The sequence below is a fragment of the Malania oleifera genome, chromosome 4 (genome assembly GCF_029873635.1).
Source record: "Malania oleifera isolate guangnan ecotype guangnan chromosome 4, ASM2987363v1, whole genome shotgun sequence".
NCBI lineage: Eukaryota > Viridiplantae > Streptophyta > Magnoliopsida > Santalales > Ximeniaceae > Malania > Malania oleifera.
This window is the reverse complement of record NC_080420.1, coordinates 58,841,381-58,858,268: the sequence shown is the minus strand read 5'-3', so window position 1 is coordinate 58,858,268 and position 16,888 is coordinate 58,841,381. Positions and strand designations below refer to the sequence as shown.

Below are 16,888 nucleotides of genomic sequence, written 5' to 3'. Positions count from 1 at the left end.
AGTGCTCGCATAATTTTTAGATTCTTTTAAAAAACAACCCATGTAGAGATTCTTTTTCTTCCTATTTTCTATTCCATTAAATCCAATGCCTTCTTCGTCTAAAGACATCTTTTGAGACCTAACTAGTTTGTAAAAATTTTCTTTTCCTCTTGTGAGGTTATAGATTATTTTATACTGATCGATCTTCTATATACCTTTCTTTCTAGACTAGTGATCTTTAGGTATATATAATTTTCACAAGTGGCTAGTGATTTTAAGTCCTCAAGTTCTTTTGAAAGTTTTTCAGTCTTATTCTCAAGTGCAACAATGTGTAAGTCCTTTTCCTTTTCAACGGTGAGATTTGACCCTAATTTTTTCATTGACGTTTCATTCTAACATTTTAGTGTGGTGTTTCTTTTGGACACCCTAACAAAGCTTTTATGCAATTTAAATAACTCTATTTGCAATTTAGTGTATGATGGCATGCTATCACAAGATTCATTGCAAGATTCATCACTAGAGTCAATGAACGAGTTCGAATAAGAGTTTACCTCATCGTTCAATGCCATAAGGCAGAAGTTTGCCACTTTCTAATCACTCGAGTCACTTTCCAAGCTGCTTGAGTTGGAGTCATCCAATGTTTTGGCCTTCAATGCATTCTTCTTCTTCTTATTCTTATATTCCTTTTTAAGCTATGGATAATCAAGTTTAATGTGACTTACCTTTTTTGCAGTTATAGCATGTTGGAGGTTCTGCTTTTGTTTCTTTCCTGCTTGTTTCTCATTTGTCCATTTTAGATGCTCAAAATGTCCTAGTAAATTTTTTATTCTTTTTGAAAAATCTACCTAGTCGTCTGGTGATGAAATCCAGGTCTTCTTCATCCATCTCTTATCTTCCTCATCACTTGAGTTTTCTTTAGAAGCTTTAAGTGCGATGGATTTCTTAGCTTTATTAGTTTCAATTGTTCTTTCATTAATGACCATCTTATATGTGACAAGTGATCCAATAAACTTGTCTAAGGTCATTGCTTTTAGGTTTCTACCTTCAATTTTGGTTGTGGCCTTAGGTTTCCAAACAGATAGAAGTCCTCTAAGGATTTTCCTAATCATTTCATATGTAGGGTAGTTTTTCCCAAGTGCGTTTAGAGAATTTATGATATGGGTGGATCTCATGTACATACTCGATATGGATTCTTCTGGGTTCATCCTAAAAGCTTCATACTCACTAATGAGCATGTCTATTATGCTATCACTAACATCTACGGTTCCTTCATAGGTTATTTATAGCTTTTCCCAGATTTCCTTGGCACTCTTGCCACCCATTATCCTATTAAACTCATTTGCATCTAATGCACAATACAGGGCATTCATTGTACTAGAGTTTATTTGCATTTGTTTCATGTCGGCCTCATTCATTTCATTTTCTTCCTTAGGAATTTATTTATTTTCAGTTATCTTAGTAGAAAAATAGTTTCCTTCGACTACAACTCTCCAAGCCCTCCAATCCATAGTCAGTAAGAATATTCTCATTCTTTGATTCTAGAAGGTGTAATTTATATTGCAAAATATTGGGAGTCTGGTAGAGGATTGTCCTTCACTGAATGGGGACACACCTAGGTTTGCCATTTTGATCTTTGTGCAACTACCTACTAGGATTTATTACAACCTATGCTTTGATACAAATTGAAAGTGAAGGTGTAATCCCAAGAGAGGGTAAATTAGGTATTTTAAAATTTTTATGCGGAAACTTAATTAATTTTAAAACTTATTTACCACATACTCTAAGTATTTTAATCACCATGAAAATCTATTCAATGAGCAACTATACCAATCAATAGTCCTAAATATGCTTCAAACTTGTATATTAATATGTGATCAACTATACCCTATCAACAATGTTTGCATCAAATCAATAATAACAATAGTTTGCTTGGCTACCAAATAATTTATATAATAACTTAACTAATTAATGAACAATCAAAACACTATTTCTAGTGGCTAAATCACAATGTTTATATTAGTAGCTACAACAGATTTTGATTAAGAAGATTATTTAAATCATTCGAGGCATCCACAAATGAAGTTAATTTATTCATAACATTCCCAAATCAAACTAAATCATTCACAATAGATAAAATCAATATTTATGTGCTTGAAAATAAAAGATATGGGACAAGAATGACATTGAGATTTTTTATAAGGTTCAGCAATGTACCAACGTCCTTGCCTCAAGCAACCTGCAATGAGGATTTTACTAATTCTATCTGTTAAATAGGTGGAGCACCTCTCTCCTTTTAATAGGTGGAGCACCTCTCAAGCAAGAACACCCTCTTGCTTGTCACCAATTCACACCTAAATCGTTCGTTTACAAGTAAATCAATATAAGGTTTTTGTATAATAATGAAACTCTCATAAAAAGCATATTTGTACACTTTAAAAACACTAGGATACTCTCAAAAATAATTTGCTACAAAACTCAAGAGTCTTGCTAGGTATTCTAGATTGAAAGATAAGAAATTGATGTGTAAAAACCATAAAATATTTTGCAGCGAAGACGAACGGTGCACAACAGCTTTTGAAAGATAAATCAATGTTTTTTCAAGCTATTGGGTTTCCCTAACACGATTAGGGTTAGCCTTATATAGCTAGGTTTGAATTCTGACCGTTTACCCGAATTTTGGTAACAATATATATCGAAAACGGAAAGAAATCGCGTCGTTCGCAAATTTTATCGTGCACTTCGGTCGACTGAACTAGGAGTTAGGTTGCCCAAACCAATTAAAAATATGAATTTCAAATAAGCAGTAGCCTTTCGGTCGACTGAACTTTGGGTTTGGTCTCTTGAACCTATTCGGTCGACTAAACTTTCAGTTGAGTCACCCAAACCAACACTATCTAGGCTTTAACAATGGCAATACCCATTCAGTTGACTGAACCATAAGGTCGGTTACCCGAACTCATTGATGCTAGGCTAGGTTGTTTAGTTTCCTGCAGTCTCGGTCGACTGAGCTTCAAGCCTCGGTTGCCCAAACATTCTGAAATTCATTTTTCCTTTTTCCTTTTATTTTTTATTCCAAAAATTATTTGTATTATTTTAAAAAGATAATTGGACTTTGAAAAAAATATTTTCTAAGTTATTAAAACAAGTCTCTAAGTCCAATTATTTATCATAAGAGCTTCACAAACAAGCATAAGTTTGAGAAATAGTTACATGAGACTTATATTACATTACACATGAAATAAAATCTAAGTTTTCATGTCTTGAAGCTTGATCTTCATCCAAGCTCTAGTCATTCTTCATTTTACTTGTTTTCTTTATGGCGTTTAAATTTAAATGTAGTCCTACCTGTAAGATATAATACCTGTAAATTCACTTGAAAGCACAATTGGATTCCTTTGTTTGTCATTATCAAAATGAGATTAAGTTTTGTTAGGCTAACAATAAGCTTTTATTCTAAGAGTTGCATGATATTTAAAGACTTCAATCTAAATTTTATTGCTGGGTGATTGCAAATATTTTATGATCTCCCTTTAAGTGTCTCTAATTTCGTCATTAGTTTCCGTTAAATTGTGCAATTGCCCGATTATTGTCTTCAGATTTAGGCTAATATTTGTTACCCCATTGGATATTTATATATATATCACCATTTTTAAAAGAATAAGTATTCATAGTTCAATATAGATTTGGAGGTAAGACATCACATTCTTTTTCAAAAATGATTTATTTGCAAATCATAAAAGGGTGATGAGATGGGGAATCGAATATACAAATAAGTTGTGATGGAAAATAAACTATCTCCCTTGTGTGGCTCAAGTTCAACATGGAGCTACAATTGACTAAAAAAAAAAAAAAAAAGATAAGTACCTTTTTTTTTTTTTATGTCAAAGATGAGTGAGTTATGTGTGAACATTTTAAGTAATTATGTTATGAAGTAAGTACTTATTTTATATGGTGATGCAACGAATAATGGTATTACAATCTCAAGACTAATAAATGTTGATCGCCTTGGTGGAAGCCTTACGGGACCTAATTAGTAACTCGAATCCTCTCCCAAATTATTGTACTAGAGTGCATCAAATTCAAACAATGGGAATAACAAATTACTTGAATGCAACTTGCTTTATAATTTGACTAGACTAATTTATTTTACTTGAGTGCATCAAATTCAAACAACAGGAATAAGAACCATATATATATATAATTGTTTTTATTTCATTACAAAGAATCGTGCAATTTGTTGTGGGCTTATATATAGAAGACTAGAAGTGCCTAGGCCTGCGCTCTCTGCCTCCTCCCTTGATTAATATATATATATATGGTAAAATAGAAAATACTTAAAAGAACACAGGTGGGTCCATGCTTGTGCCATCTTTTCCTATGTGGGCCCTCAGCCTAAAACATGATGCCTAGGCCCATGCTTTGCAAAATAGACACAACAACATAGGTGGTTGGAATAGATTATTCTTCCGATTTTTCTTTCTCGACTATCATATAATTTATTATAATAGTGTTTGAGGATTTTGGAATGAAATGAATATCTAAAATTATTCTTTCCAAAAATATTGTAAATATGACTGATATTTTCTAAGGAGTGGAAGGAAGCTGCCCTGCATCCCACCCTCTTCCACATGAAATCCAAGTGAGAACTCACAAACTCCTCCTTGACCTTCTCTCCATTCGCTCCTTTTTTTTCCTTCTCAACCTACAAAAGGTTACGTGTAAAGAGGGCGAGAGCGAGAGAGAGAGAGAGAGAGAGAGAGAGAGAGAGAGAGAGAGAGAGAGAGAGAGAGAGAGAGCAATCAGCAATCACTCCTTATATTCGATCCCTTTCTCAAAGTACAACCCCAAAATCTCTCCCAACTCATCACCGCCTATAAAATAAAAAAATTGCAGAGAGAGAGAGAGGGAGAGATGGGAGGAGACGAAGGAAAAACAATGGTGGAGAAGGCAGTGAACAGCCTGGGAAAAGGATTTGACTTCACGTCGGATTTCCGGCTGGATTTCTGCAAGGGAAACCACAGATTAGTGCTCCTCAACGAGTCGAAAAAAAAAGAGCTCCTCGTACCCAATTTCGGAGCCTTCAAGGATGTCTCCGTCGACATCAAATGCGACAGAGGCGAGCGAACCCGCTACCGATCCGACGTTCTCCAATTCAATCAGGTTATAATTAATATATAGCTCCTTTCTCTTTAGATTCTTAATATATATATATATATATATATATATATATATATATGAAAATTTGTACGTACGTGCGAGCAGATGTCGGAATTCTTCAACGGGAAAAGCTCGGTGGGAGGGAAGATACCGTCGGGGGAGTTCAACGCGATGTTTGGATTCGAGAGCGGGTCGTGGGCGGAGGACGCCGCCAACACCAGCTGCCTGGCTCTCGACGGCTACTTCATCACCCTCTTCAACCTCCACCTCGACCGTTACCCCCTCGCCCTCTCCCAGGAAGTCCGCGACGCGGTCCCCTCCACTTGGGACCCATGCGGTCTGGCCAGGTGCGTCACATCCCAATGCGCGTTTCACCCTCCCAACCATATCTTTTCACGTGTATCAGCCGTCCCAATCACTGCTGACACATCCCTTTAATTGCTTCTTGCTAAAGTTTGGTTGGTCAATTTGTTTGCCAAATAATTTCAAAGGAAATTTTGTTTGAACCTGCAACTATTGTTTTTTTATATTTTATTTTTGTATTAGTCTCCCACAAAACTCAACTATATAAAATAGCAGTACTTTCAATCCAAAATTTTAACTTAATATTGAAACCTTTTATGCTGGCATGGAACTTACAAGACCCAGCACTTCAAAATAAACCCTCTAATCATTTACGCGCAATTATAGGTCATCATTAGAATTTAAAGAAAGTGCGATATAAGATTTGATCACTTTACTCACGGGATTTGAAATTTGTCGTAGTCTATAATATTAACGATTATGGTGGTGCCTCACTTTAAAATATAGCTCATAGTTGATGGGTCTAAATGCTAACACTATCTTTGTATATAATATATATATATATATATATATATATAATGAATTTTAAATTTTAAGCGAGTGTTTCTTGTAATATCTATGCATAATATTTGAAACTTAACGATTGAAGAAAAGAAAAAGAAAAAAAGGGTCATGTTAGTGCATAGATTGAGACAAATATAAAGTATAATTTGGTGTAGATGCTAATGAAATGAATTTGGCATGAATTTATTAAAAATATTTAGTAATCTATGTGTCTTTATTTTTGTGTACTCAAAATGTAAATCTAGCAACATAGACCAAGTCTCATTAGACTAACTTGAAAAGCCACATAAATGAAGAGAATTGATGAGCTGGGCCTCCCTTCTTTGATATCTCTCCTTTAATTTGCATTTGGTTTGAAAGTTCAGAGTCATAATGTCAAAAATCAAAATGGGCACACAAAATATTTGAAATTGTCAATGTTGTGCAATGTTATGCATGCAGAAATACATAGTATATTACTAAAAATCTTCTCTTTACCTAAAGCCTAATTTGGTTATGTAAATATATATATATATATATATATATATATTGGTCAAAAGCAATACCAAATCTCCTCTTGGTAATATTGGTCAATTAAAACAATAGAAAATTCCAGTTTTTTTCTCCCTGGCATGTGCAACCAATTGAAACCCACATGGTTGACGTAAAGAGTTGTTGAAGCTGCAGCAGGTAATTGCTTTTAAAAGAAATAGTAATAATAAAGTCAGTACTCTTACGGCTGCGCTTTGACACATTAATTAGTTGACACTTAAAAGTTAGTATGAAAGTCCCATTTGCATGCCTCAAGCTTTTTACACCTAATTCCATTTGGTCAGTTTCATTCATTTATGTGTTTTAATTCAATTTACCTTTATTTAAGAAAAAATTCAAATTCTATGCCAAATCGTGGTTAATTACTCCAACGCATTTTTTTTTTTAATATATAACCTAAGGACTCCTACCATCATCATGCCACTTTAGACGTTATGGTACACCACCAAACCCGGGTAGTGAAAGCAGCCCACCCATTGATGCATCCCTGATAATTCACTTTCAGATCACCAAACTCACAAGTCATCCTTACCATTTGAGCTTACCCGGTTGATCTTAAGGCATATTATTATTATTATTATTATTATTATTATTATTATTATTATTCAAACATGAAATGCTTTGTATTTTGCTTATTAAATTGTACTCAACTTTGTTAGATGTGTACTTTTTTCTATGCATAATGTGTATATATATCTTTATATGCTTTTTTATTAACAATATGCTCACATTATCAAACATAAACACATATAACTATGCATTTAATTAACTAACTCACACAATTCATTATCTTTGTGTGTGACGGTCTCAATAAAAATTCTTAAATAAAATTCACATAATTTATATAAATTTAATAATAAAGATCAAATAAGCATCATCATCGAAAAAATATTCTTTATGAATTCTTATATTTATTAACCATCCATTCATTAAAAGAAAAACACACAATAATCATATATTTTAGCTTATTGAATGTTTTGAGCTCGACACACCTAAATCTAAACACCAATATTCTAGCAATCCAATCACAGTAACACGGTTTTATTATCTTTCAATGCCAATTAAATAAAATATTAGTTTTAAATTTTTAATATTTGAAACTGATAATTGTATTAAAATTTTCTAATCCTAGATTTTATTTTATTTTTTAAAAAAATTATCATTCATTGATAATAGATATTTCATTTTTCACAAATTTTGTAGCAATGATTCTTTCATAATCTAACTATTATTTTACACAATATAAATCTCAATCTACAATTTAACAAGTTTTAAATGTAGCCTCTAAGTAAAATGTCAGTCTCCCTCCAAATGTCTTTCACTCCCTTAATCCTCTAACAAAAAAGGGCGTATGTAATGCATGCTTACAATATTTTTGTATATATTTGATATATTCTCCCAACTATCTATATACTCAATGAAAAATCTTTTATAATCCCAGCAAAAACTTGAGGCATAATGCAAATTTAAATAAATGATAACACAAGGCAGTGCATATTTACACTATATTAAATATTTGTTATTGTTATCTTTATTAATAAGAGCCAACAAAATAAGCTTATTATCCAAATTTTACTCATAGTATATATGTATAATTTAAATTCGATAATTATTATTGTATTTTGCAAGTAACTTTGGAAGATTTAGGTTTTTCATTTTAGTTGTTGCATGGACTTATAGGGTTAACCATTTAATTGCAAAGCTAGAGCTTTGGAATTCGCATAAATATAAAATTAGGAGAGTCAGCTTTCTTCGTTAATTGTCTAATGTCATTAACATTCGTATTGGTCATCAACTAGGTTCATAATCATACTCTTTAGTAAAAAATAATACATGACATAATTGCATATATGGAAGTGGGTCACTAATTGAAGCATTATATATCGAACACGTTATGTACAGTTCAAAGTAGCATAAAAAACTTAACAAAAAGAAAGAAGAAAAAAATTAACTGTTTAGAAGAATTGACTGCTTAATGGTTAATTCAACCTTCACAACATATTTAAATACTTAAAACAACTCATTTTTCAAGAATCCTTGGACATATATATGTTAGTATAGTCCATGACATGTCCATTTTATGCAAATGCATTCATGATATTTCTATTTTTTTGGAAAATGATGTACATTAGATATGAAAACATACTCGGCCCTAAGATTAAAATATGTTTTTCAAGTTTTTAATACAAAATGCTAGAAAGATAAAAATAAGGCTTCTCTTTTTAATTATTTGGAAAACTAAAAATAGAAATTGAATTTTTTTTTTCAATGCTAAATAGATCAACCTGCTATTTTTTGTATTGCATAAGCATACTAGTCAATTAATATCGATTTAAGAATATTTTAAAAAAATAGACAATAAAGTGTAAAATTTTCTTTTAAATACATGCATTACATTACATTTTGTACATAAAATTTGCAATGTTTGATATAGATTTATCAAGACATATGGGACGCACATCATCATAGGCTTAAGCATGGGAGGTCGAGATATTGTGCTAGTTAGACAAGAGAAGTCTTCTAACTTGGAGTCATCAGAGATCAAGAAACACTTGGAAGACCTTGGAGATCAACTATTTAATGGAACATGCACCTACTCCCCGCATCATTGCAAAACAAAAGAACAAAAGCGCAAGGTACTCAAGCCTTCGCCTTGCTTAGATTAACATCCTTCCTATAACATATACTTTATTTTTAGCTTCTAATTGTATATTTTTTTCAATAGTATCGATCATATTTACTTTATCTTTTTATTTTAATTCAGGCACCACAAGCTTTTAATGTCTTCAACCCACAACTTGGCATCATCAATACTTATTCATCAATCACGGCCAAAGATGTAGGTTTGAAATCATGTATAGGAAGCTTAATTGGGGCTGCCCTTCTTAAACAACTACTGCATATACAGATTATTAATTGTTTCTTTTAAAAAACTAAACACTATAACATGAACAATTATAAGTAGAAGTAAGCATTCGTGATTTTTATTTTTTCAGGGGATTATTGTCATATGCTCTAGGAGGGGAGGAGATGTATCAGCTAACAGTCACTATGAATGGCTTCTTACAGTCCCTTCAATGCCAGATGCAATTCGTTTCAACTTCATTCCCATTACCTCTCTTCTTAAACGTGTTCCGGGCATAGGTTTTTTATCACATGCCATCAACCTCTATCTTCGATGTAAGTTTTCAATTTCTCCCCATAATTACTATTGATACAAATATATATATAATGCTAGGTTGGTTGATTCACAAGATTCTTATGGTTGTTTATTGAATGATCTGCCAAAAAAAAAAATGGTTAAAGGAGGCTTTGATAATGTCAAATTAGTTAGATTTTGATGGAAGAGAAGTATACCTAAATTAATGAAGTCTATGCATACTTGAGTGTATGAGAACCTTTTAATTTGCACTTATACAACTGGATGCTTCCTTCCTTCCCAGTTCAAAAAAGGGTGTTAGCTACTTAACCAATCAAAGGGTGCAATCCAATAATTAAAATTTTGTTGGTTTTTGACAATAATCATAACGACAAAATTTATCCCATTGTGGTGGCATACAAGGTACAATCAACTAGCACTTCCTTAATAGCACATAGCTAAACGTCTCATTCCAAGTCCATATCTCCCTTATATCGTATCTCTTCCCTTATATCATTTAAGACTTTGCTCATGTAATTAATTGGTTTTGGATTTTTCCATCTTCTAACGTCAAAAAGAAAAGAAAAAAAATACTCATTGGCACTCCATGCCCTTTCAAAGTAGACAATATTTCACAAGACTGAAAACAAAAAAATAATGGTAGATATCTCTATACAAATTGGCTCTAGGGTACTATTATGCCAGTAATACTAATTTAAACATGATGTTGTGGTTTGAGAGGGGGTCAATCTCCAACAAGACCTATGCCTTGACCTTGCTGGTTTCAATTCCCCCTTTTATCATAAAATCAATCAAATTACTATAATTGACCCTGCATACACATTTGGTTGGGATCAACTTCATTTGGTATTTTTTAGGATATTGAAATATTCCCTCCAAGCTAGTCTACAATGTGGTTGACCAACCTATTAAGGTTTCCTTCTTTTTTTTTTTTTTTTTTTTGAGGGATGTTTCAAAGTGTAGAGGATATATTTCCTAACTAGCTAGACCTCTATAGATGATGTAGACCACATATATAGTAGGTCATATATTGGCAAACATTTATCATTAACTTTTACTATCAAGAGTCGTCTAGCCCATACCTTCCTATGACCATCCAGCTCTAAAGTAATACTTATCTCATCACTTAAGTTCTAACTTTCATTTATTTTATCATAATCTTGATAGAACTAGCAATATTTGTATCTAATTACCTCATATAGTAGCATTGACCCTAATCTTCCCTATTGATCTTACTTCGGGACTACCACTTTGAATTTGCATAAGGGTTTTTTTACTAAGTACATTTAAGATGTTGTAGTATAAGTTCTTAGGCTATTCCTTCTCCTTTTTTTTTTTTTTTAATATACAATAATCATTTTTTTGGGATGAAGAAGGCATGACAATTGTTCAACCTATTGTTTTAGTACTTCCCAATTGTCTACTAAGAGATACCCTTTTGTGCCTTCTAGCTCTCCAAGGCATATGCATCATCAGCATGAACAAGAAAATGAGTCACGAAGTCTTTAAAAGAGAGAAATTAAATGTCTACTCTTTAATGTTGTCTATTAAAGAACCCATTGCAACTTTTTAGTTCAAAACCTGAGTCTTTATGGTTTCTCCATATTGAACATCTGGGCGCAATAGAAATTCTTGGTGCACGTGCCTTACAACAATTAGATTCACAATTGACTTCTTCCTTATTTTTCCAATGATGAAGTGAGTTTTGGAGAAGTTTGGATAATTATCCAAAACCATTAGTGAAGGTTTGTGGAAGGTTTAGGTACCATATCAGGGTGGCATATTTGAGCATTGCTACAAAAGCTTGATATATAATGGCATCCAAGACTATGTGGAGCATCATGCATGATTTTTTTTTCATAGGAGTTCATCTAGGGTATTCTTATGGGAGAGGAGCATTTGGTATCTCCAACCTCCTTTATTGACTAAACTGGCTTCTAGCTAGCTAACTATCTCCTTAACATCTTTCACTTTTTTTTTTTTTTTAAGATAACAAATGATCCGAAGACCTAGTTTGGCTCAAAATTTCATTATATAGGGCATAACTCTACAATTAGCCTCATTATTGCAAGAATGGTTGGTGTGATGCCACCTTTCCAAGTGCCAACTTCTTTTTCTATTAGGACTTTTAACCCTGAACATCATTTTGTTAGTTGTTATTAAGGCCTCATTGCTTGTCTTGCTCAATAGTCAATTTCGATGAAGTATAGGTTCTAAGGACCTTTCAATATATAGTTATTTCCTCTTATAACTATACACAACAGATTTCACACCACTCTCTTGTTTTCATTAATTACTTATTAACCGATTAGCTAGTACTACTTGTACTCCAGGTATACGTCTTGGATCTCTTTAGAAAGTGTGTCAACAACTTAATCACTTGATTTGCTGAATTCCATCATCTATTAAACCTTTGCTAGCTTCTTGACTATTAGAGTATGCGTCTACGCTTATCATTTTGATTTTGCAAGCGTGTGTCAACTACATCCAACTCCATATGGCCATGAAATATTAGTAATTTAGGGATGATTTAATGGCATTGATCTTCTCCTAGTAAAATATGTTGCTAAATATTTGCTCCATCAAATATATTATATACATGAGATTTAGAAGTCACCAATCACATAATGTCAATGTTTCAATCCATTAAAGTGGCCTAAGATCAACATAAATTATTGGGACCCATATTGAAATATTCATCTCATTGTACTAATTAAGTGTTAACCTATTATTTTATAATTTATAGACTATAAATTTCTCACATAAAAAAAAATTGTTCCTTGCACGTTTATGGTTTAAATTATTATTATTATTATTATTATTATTATTATTATTATTATTATTATTATTATTATCTTGCGATTGAGTATTTATTATATTTTTAAATGGTGATGGGAACGCAGACAAGCCTCCCGTAGCAGATTTGCAGTATTTTCTGGACTTCCAAGCACACAAGATTTGGGCTCCTATTCACAATGACCTCCCCTTGGGGCCCCTCAGAAACAAGGCCATTCCAACACCAGCCCTCCACTTCAACTTGATGGGCCCTAAACTGTATGTAAATACTACCCAGGTACAGATCCATTCACTGATCATCTTCTTCTTCTTCTTCTTCTTCAAAACACATATAGTAAGTAAATCAGTCCTATATATAAACAAAAGGAATATATATAACATAATGGCTTCACAAGGATTATATCATACACTTATTACCATTAATTCTGTGTTGCTTAATTGACATTCTAATCAAATTCAATCTTCTTGTTTATCAGGTTAAGGTTGGGAAGAGACCCGTCACAGGGATGCGGCTGTACCTCGAGGGCATGAAATGCAATAGGTACGTAGCAGTGCCCATAAGCTTAACCATGATTTCAGTTTGGTTTTTGATTTTGGATATTCATATTTATATATTTGATTAAAGCTTTAAATTTACTTCACATTTGTGATTATAAATTTGAAATTTGAAATTTAAATTTGTGTCAATTTGGATAGATCATAATATTAAATTATATTTAATTCTTATCAAATTTAAATATATTTATATTCAAATCTGCATCTTCTAACTTTTTTTTTTTTTTTCTGAGAGAGCCATCTCTTATTACTATTAAGCTGTTTGCTTAGATGGTCTCTGCTTAGTTTTCTCTTGTGTTTTTAATATATTCATTTATCTTTAAAAATAATAAATTTAAATTCAAGTCTCAAAATTCATGCTCTAAAATGCTACCAAATAATAATTTCCCTTCTAGCTTTTCCCTTTGATTTTGCATACCAAAAATCATTTTGCCACTTTGTGAACTTCAGGTAAGCATCATGCATGCATGCAAATTGCATCAATTAATTAGGATCAACGCTTGTCTATGCAGGCTAGCCATCCACCTCCAACATCTATCGAACACCCCCCTCATGCTCCAAAACAGAATAGAGGACGTCCCAATCTGGCGTTCGTCGGAACACATCGCCGACGACCGATACTTCGAACCCATCCAACGCAAAAACTTCTCTCACATTTGCACGGCCCCGGTCAAGTACGACCCCACGTGGGCAGCCGCCGGCGAATCAACTGCCTTCATCATTACCGGAGCCCAGCTCTACGTGAAAAAGCACGCGTCCAAGAGCGTCCTCCACCTCCGGCTCTTGTTCTCCAAGGCCACCGATTCTTCGGTGGTTCAGTCTCGGTGGGCGCAGGGCTCGTCGGACTTTTCTCAGCGGTCGGGCTTTTTCTCGACGCTTAGTACGTCCATTACCGGCGGCGGCTCGGAGAAGGAGAAGCCGCAGACAGTGGTGGTGGACTCCGGCGTGTTTCCGACTGGGCCGCCGGTGCAGGTGCAGGCGCAGACGCAGAAGCTTCTCAAGGTGGTGGATATGTCTCAGTTGTGTAAAGGTCCGCAGGACGGTCCGGGGCATTGGTTGGTGACGGGGGCGAGGATGGAATTGGAGAAAGGGAAGATTTGCCTGCACGTTAAGTTCTCATTATTGAGTGTGTGCTCTGAGAGATCAGAGGAGGCGGCTACGTAAATTAAAAATTCCCTTAAGGATGCATGCATTAATTTCATCTCAAGTCAGAAAAATGCACGTAAACATGCAAGAAAATAATAAAGAACTTAGAAGAGAATGAGCAAGGGAGATGTTTCAAATGGCCATTTTTCTGATTTGGTGTGAAATGATATGCATTTTACCGCGGCTAGCTTCTAGTATCAGATATAAGAATCCTTATGTACAAAAGAAAAAAGACAGGGAAAATCCTCGTCAAATGAATTGTCAAGACTCAAGAGCCAACACAAAGACCTCAAGGAAGGCCAAAAGTTTTGGATTATTCATTTTTTCACTTTAAATCCTTTATTGTTTTTATTAATGATTATTATTGTTTGGTTTTTTTTTTTTTTTTTTAAAGAAGAGCGACACCTCCATTTATTTATTAATATCCCTTACTTTTGGCGGGGGAATACCGTGGTTACAAGACAAATAAAATGGAGATAACATATAGAAAAAAACTTAAAGGTCTCCCAAAAACAATACAAACATGCAACCATAACACGATTACAAATCCAAACAAATCAAAATAAGGACCTACTAACCAATAAAACCTCACACGCATCAAACCAAATAAAAGAAATAAAACAAACATATATCAAAAGAACCATCTAAACATATCTCATATAAGTCGTACCCATCTTATCAAGTTTATACAAACTATTGATAACTCTAGGAAGTTTGCTATTATTTGTAAACAAACTATTTCTCCACATAGCACCTTGTCGAGCCAATGCATCTGCCACTTTATTCCCTTCTCTATACAAATGATTTATAAAAAAATCTACTCCTTCCAATATAATAAACCAATAACCTGCTCCCAAAAATCCCACAAATACCACAAGGAACACTTACTGGATCTTATCCAAATTACTATAATATTCGAATCACATTCGATATCAATACTGGTATGTCACAAATGTTTGCAAATCTTTATTCCTTCCACCACAGTTTTCAATTCAACTTCATTATTTGAACAAGAACCAAAATATTTTGAAAAACCAAAAATAAAAGAACATGTGTAGTCTCTAAGGATGTCACCACCACCTGCTGGTCCTGGGTTTCCAAAACTGCTCCCATCCAAATTTAGTTTCAACCTCCCTTGCCTCGGTTCTAGCCATCTCACACCTTGCATAGTTTTATTTCTTTTATTCTCAATTTGCACTTCCAAATTCTGTAATATCCGAACATCTGCATCCTTTAACTGAGTCATTCTTGTCACGTTCTTACTCAAAACCTCCATCCAATACTTAATGGACAGCCACACATCTATACTACTCTCCGATTTCTCCTCTATTCTAGCCACACATCTCCTTCTTCACAACCTCCAAACTACTAAATAAGGAATCAATCCCATCAATGTTCCCAATGGAGAGTATCGAATGTGACTCTTTCTTTCCAACTTTGTTGCCTAAGGAAAGGTACACCTACCTCCATCGAAGCCTTACTCCATACATCAGCAGCTAGATCTCCTTTATTTAAAACATGCTCCATATCTTATGGTTGCCTCCTCTCACCACAATTACATGCGGAAGCAAAAGAAACCCCCACCTTTCTCACCTTTTCGTCAACGCTTAAGTATTTAAAGGCAGTCTTCCACATACAGATAGCCATTTTTTTTCGGTAATCATTTGTTCAAAACCCACTTTACCCAATTAAATTTTGGAGCTCTGACTCTGATAACATCCTAAATCAACTCTGTATTAAAGCAACCATCCTTTTCCAGTATGTCCGAAGAGTTTCTAAATTTTTCAACTTTTTCCATCACTTCTTCCACTTTATTAAATCCTAAGATCCTTTCCAAATTTTCCACATCCCACGCATTATTGATAATCAAGTCTCTTAATCTGATATGTGAATGTGCACCATTTGGACATTCTGAAAACAAAGGTCTCGAATCTAGAAACTTATCATACCACAATTTTACATCTCCTTCTCTAACCTTCCACTTAGATTTACTTAACAGTTCAGGCATACACTGCAGAACTTTCCTCCAGAAAGAAGAATCCGATCCATGTGGCCTACAAAGAACAATATGTCCACCTTTAACATATTTAGCTTTAAAAAATCTAGCCCATAGAAAATTTCGTGTTAATAATTGCCAACCAAACTTCATGAACAAAGACCGTTGTACTTCTGAAATGTCCCTCACTCCTATGCCCCCCTCCTCCACAGGAACACACAATTTCTTCCAAGCCCTCCATTTCATTTTTTCCTTTCCATCTTTAAATTCCCATAAAAAAGAAGCAAACATACCTTGTATCTTTTTTATCACCAGTTTTAGGACATTTAGGACAGCTAACAGATGCAAAGACATGCTCGAAAGCACATGTCTTAACAAAATTAGACGACCTCCTTGAGACAACAGTCTACTTTTCCAGCCCTCAACTTTCTTACTGATTTTTTGAATTCAATGGTCAAAATGATAGCCTTTCAATTTATCATCCACTATCAGCACACTTAAATACGTAAAAGGAAATTTACCTTTAATAAAACTAGTTTTATGAATAATTTCTCCCTTCCTCTCAGCACCCAACTTATTTGATAAAAAAATAGCTTATTTATCTTTATTTATCCTTTGGTCAGTCCAGTTTTCATACTCCTTAATCACCTCCATTAACTGTCTAACATATTTTTTTACCAGCATTAGCAAATATAACAACA

The 16,888-nt window shown here is 33.8% G+C and overlaps 1 protein-coding gene across 2 annotated transcripts; it reads left to right on the top strand.

The window, feature by feature from the left end:
- The first annotated feature begins 4,511 nt into the window (after window positions 1-4,511).
- Window positions 4,512-14,526, top strand: LOC131154043 (MACPF domain-containing protein At1g14780). 2 transcript variants are annotated; one of them, XM_058106516.1, is made up of 8 exons: window positions 4,512-5,139; window positions 5,242-5,483; window positions 8,969-9,170; window positions 9,299-9,373; window positions 9,531-9,714; window positions 12,598-12,767; window positions 12,967-13,031; window positions 13,558-14,526. In XM_058106516.1, exons 1-8 carry the CDS (start codon window positions 4,891-4,893, stop codon window positions 14,207-14,209), a joined length of 1,839 nt encoding a protein of 612 aa, XP_057962499.1. In that variant the 5' UTR covers window positions 4,512-4,890; the 3' UTR covers window positions 14,210-14,526. The 2 variants fall into 2 exon arrangements, with proteins under 2 accessions (XP_057962499.1, XP_057962500.1); XM_058106517.1 differs by lacking the exon at window positions 9,299-9,373 and having other exon boundaries at window positions 4,592-5,139.
- The last annotated feature ends 2,362 nt before the right edge of the window (window positions 14,527-16,888 follow it).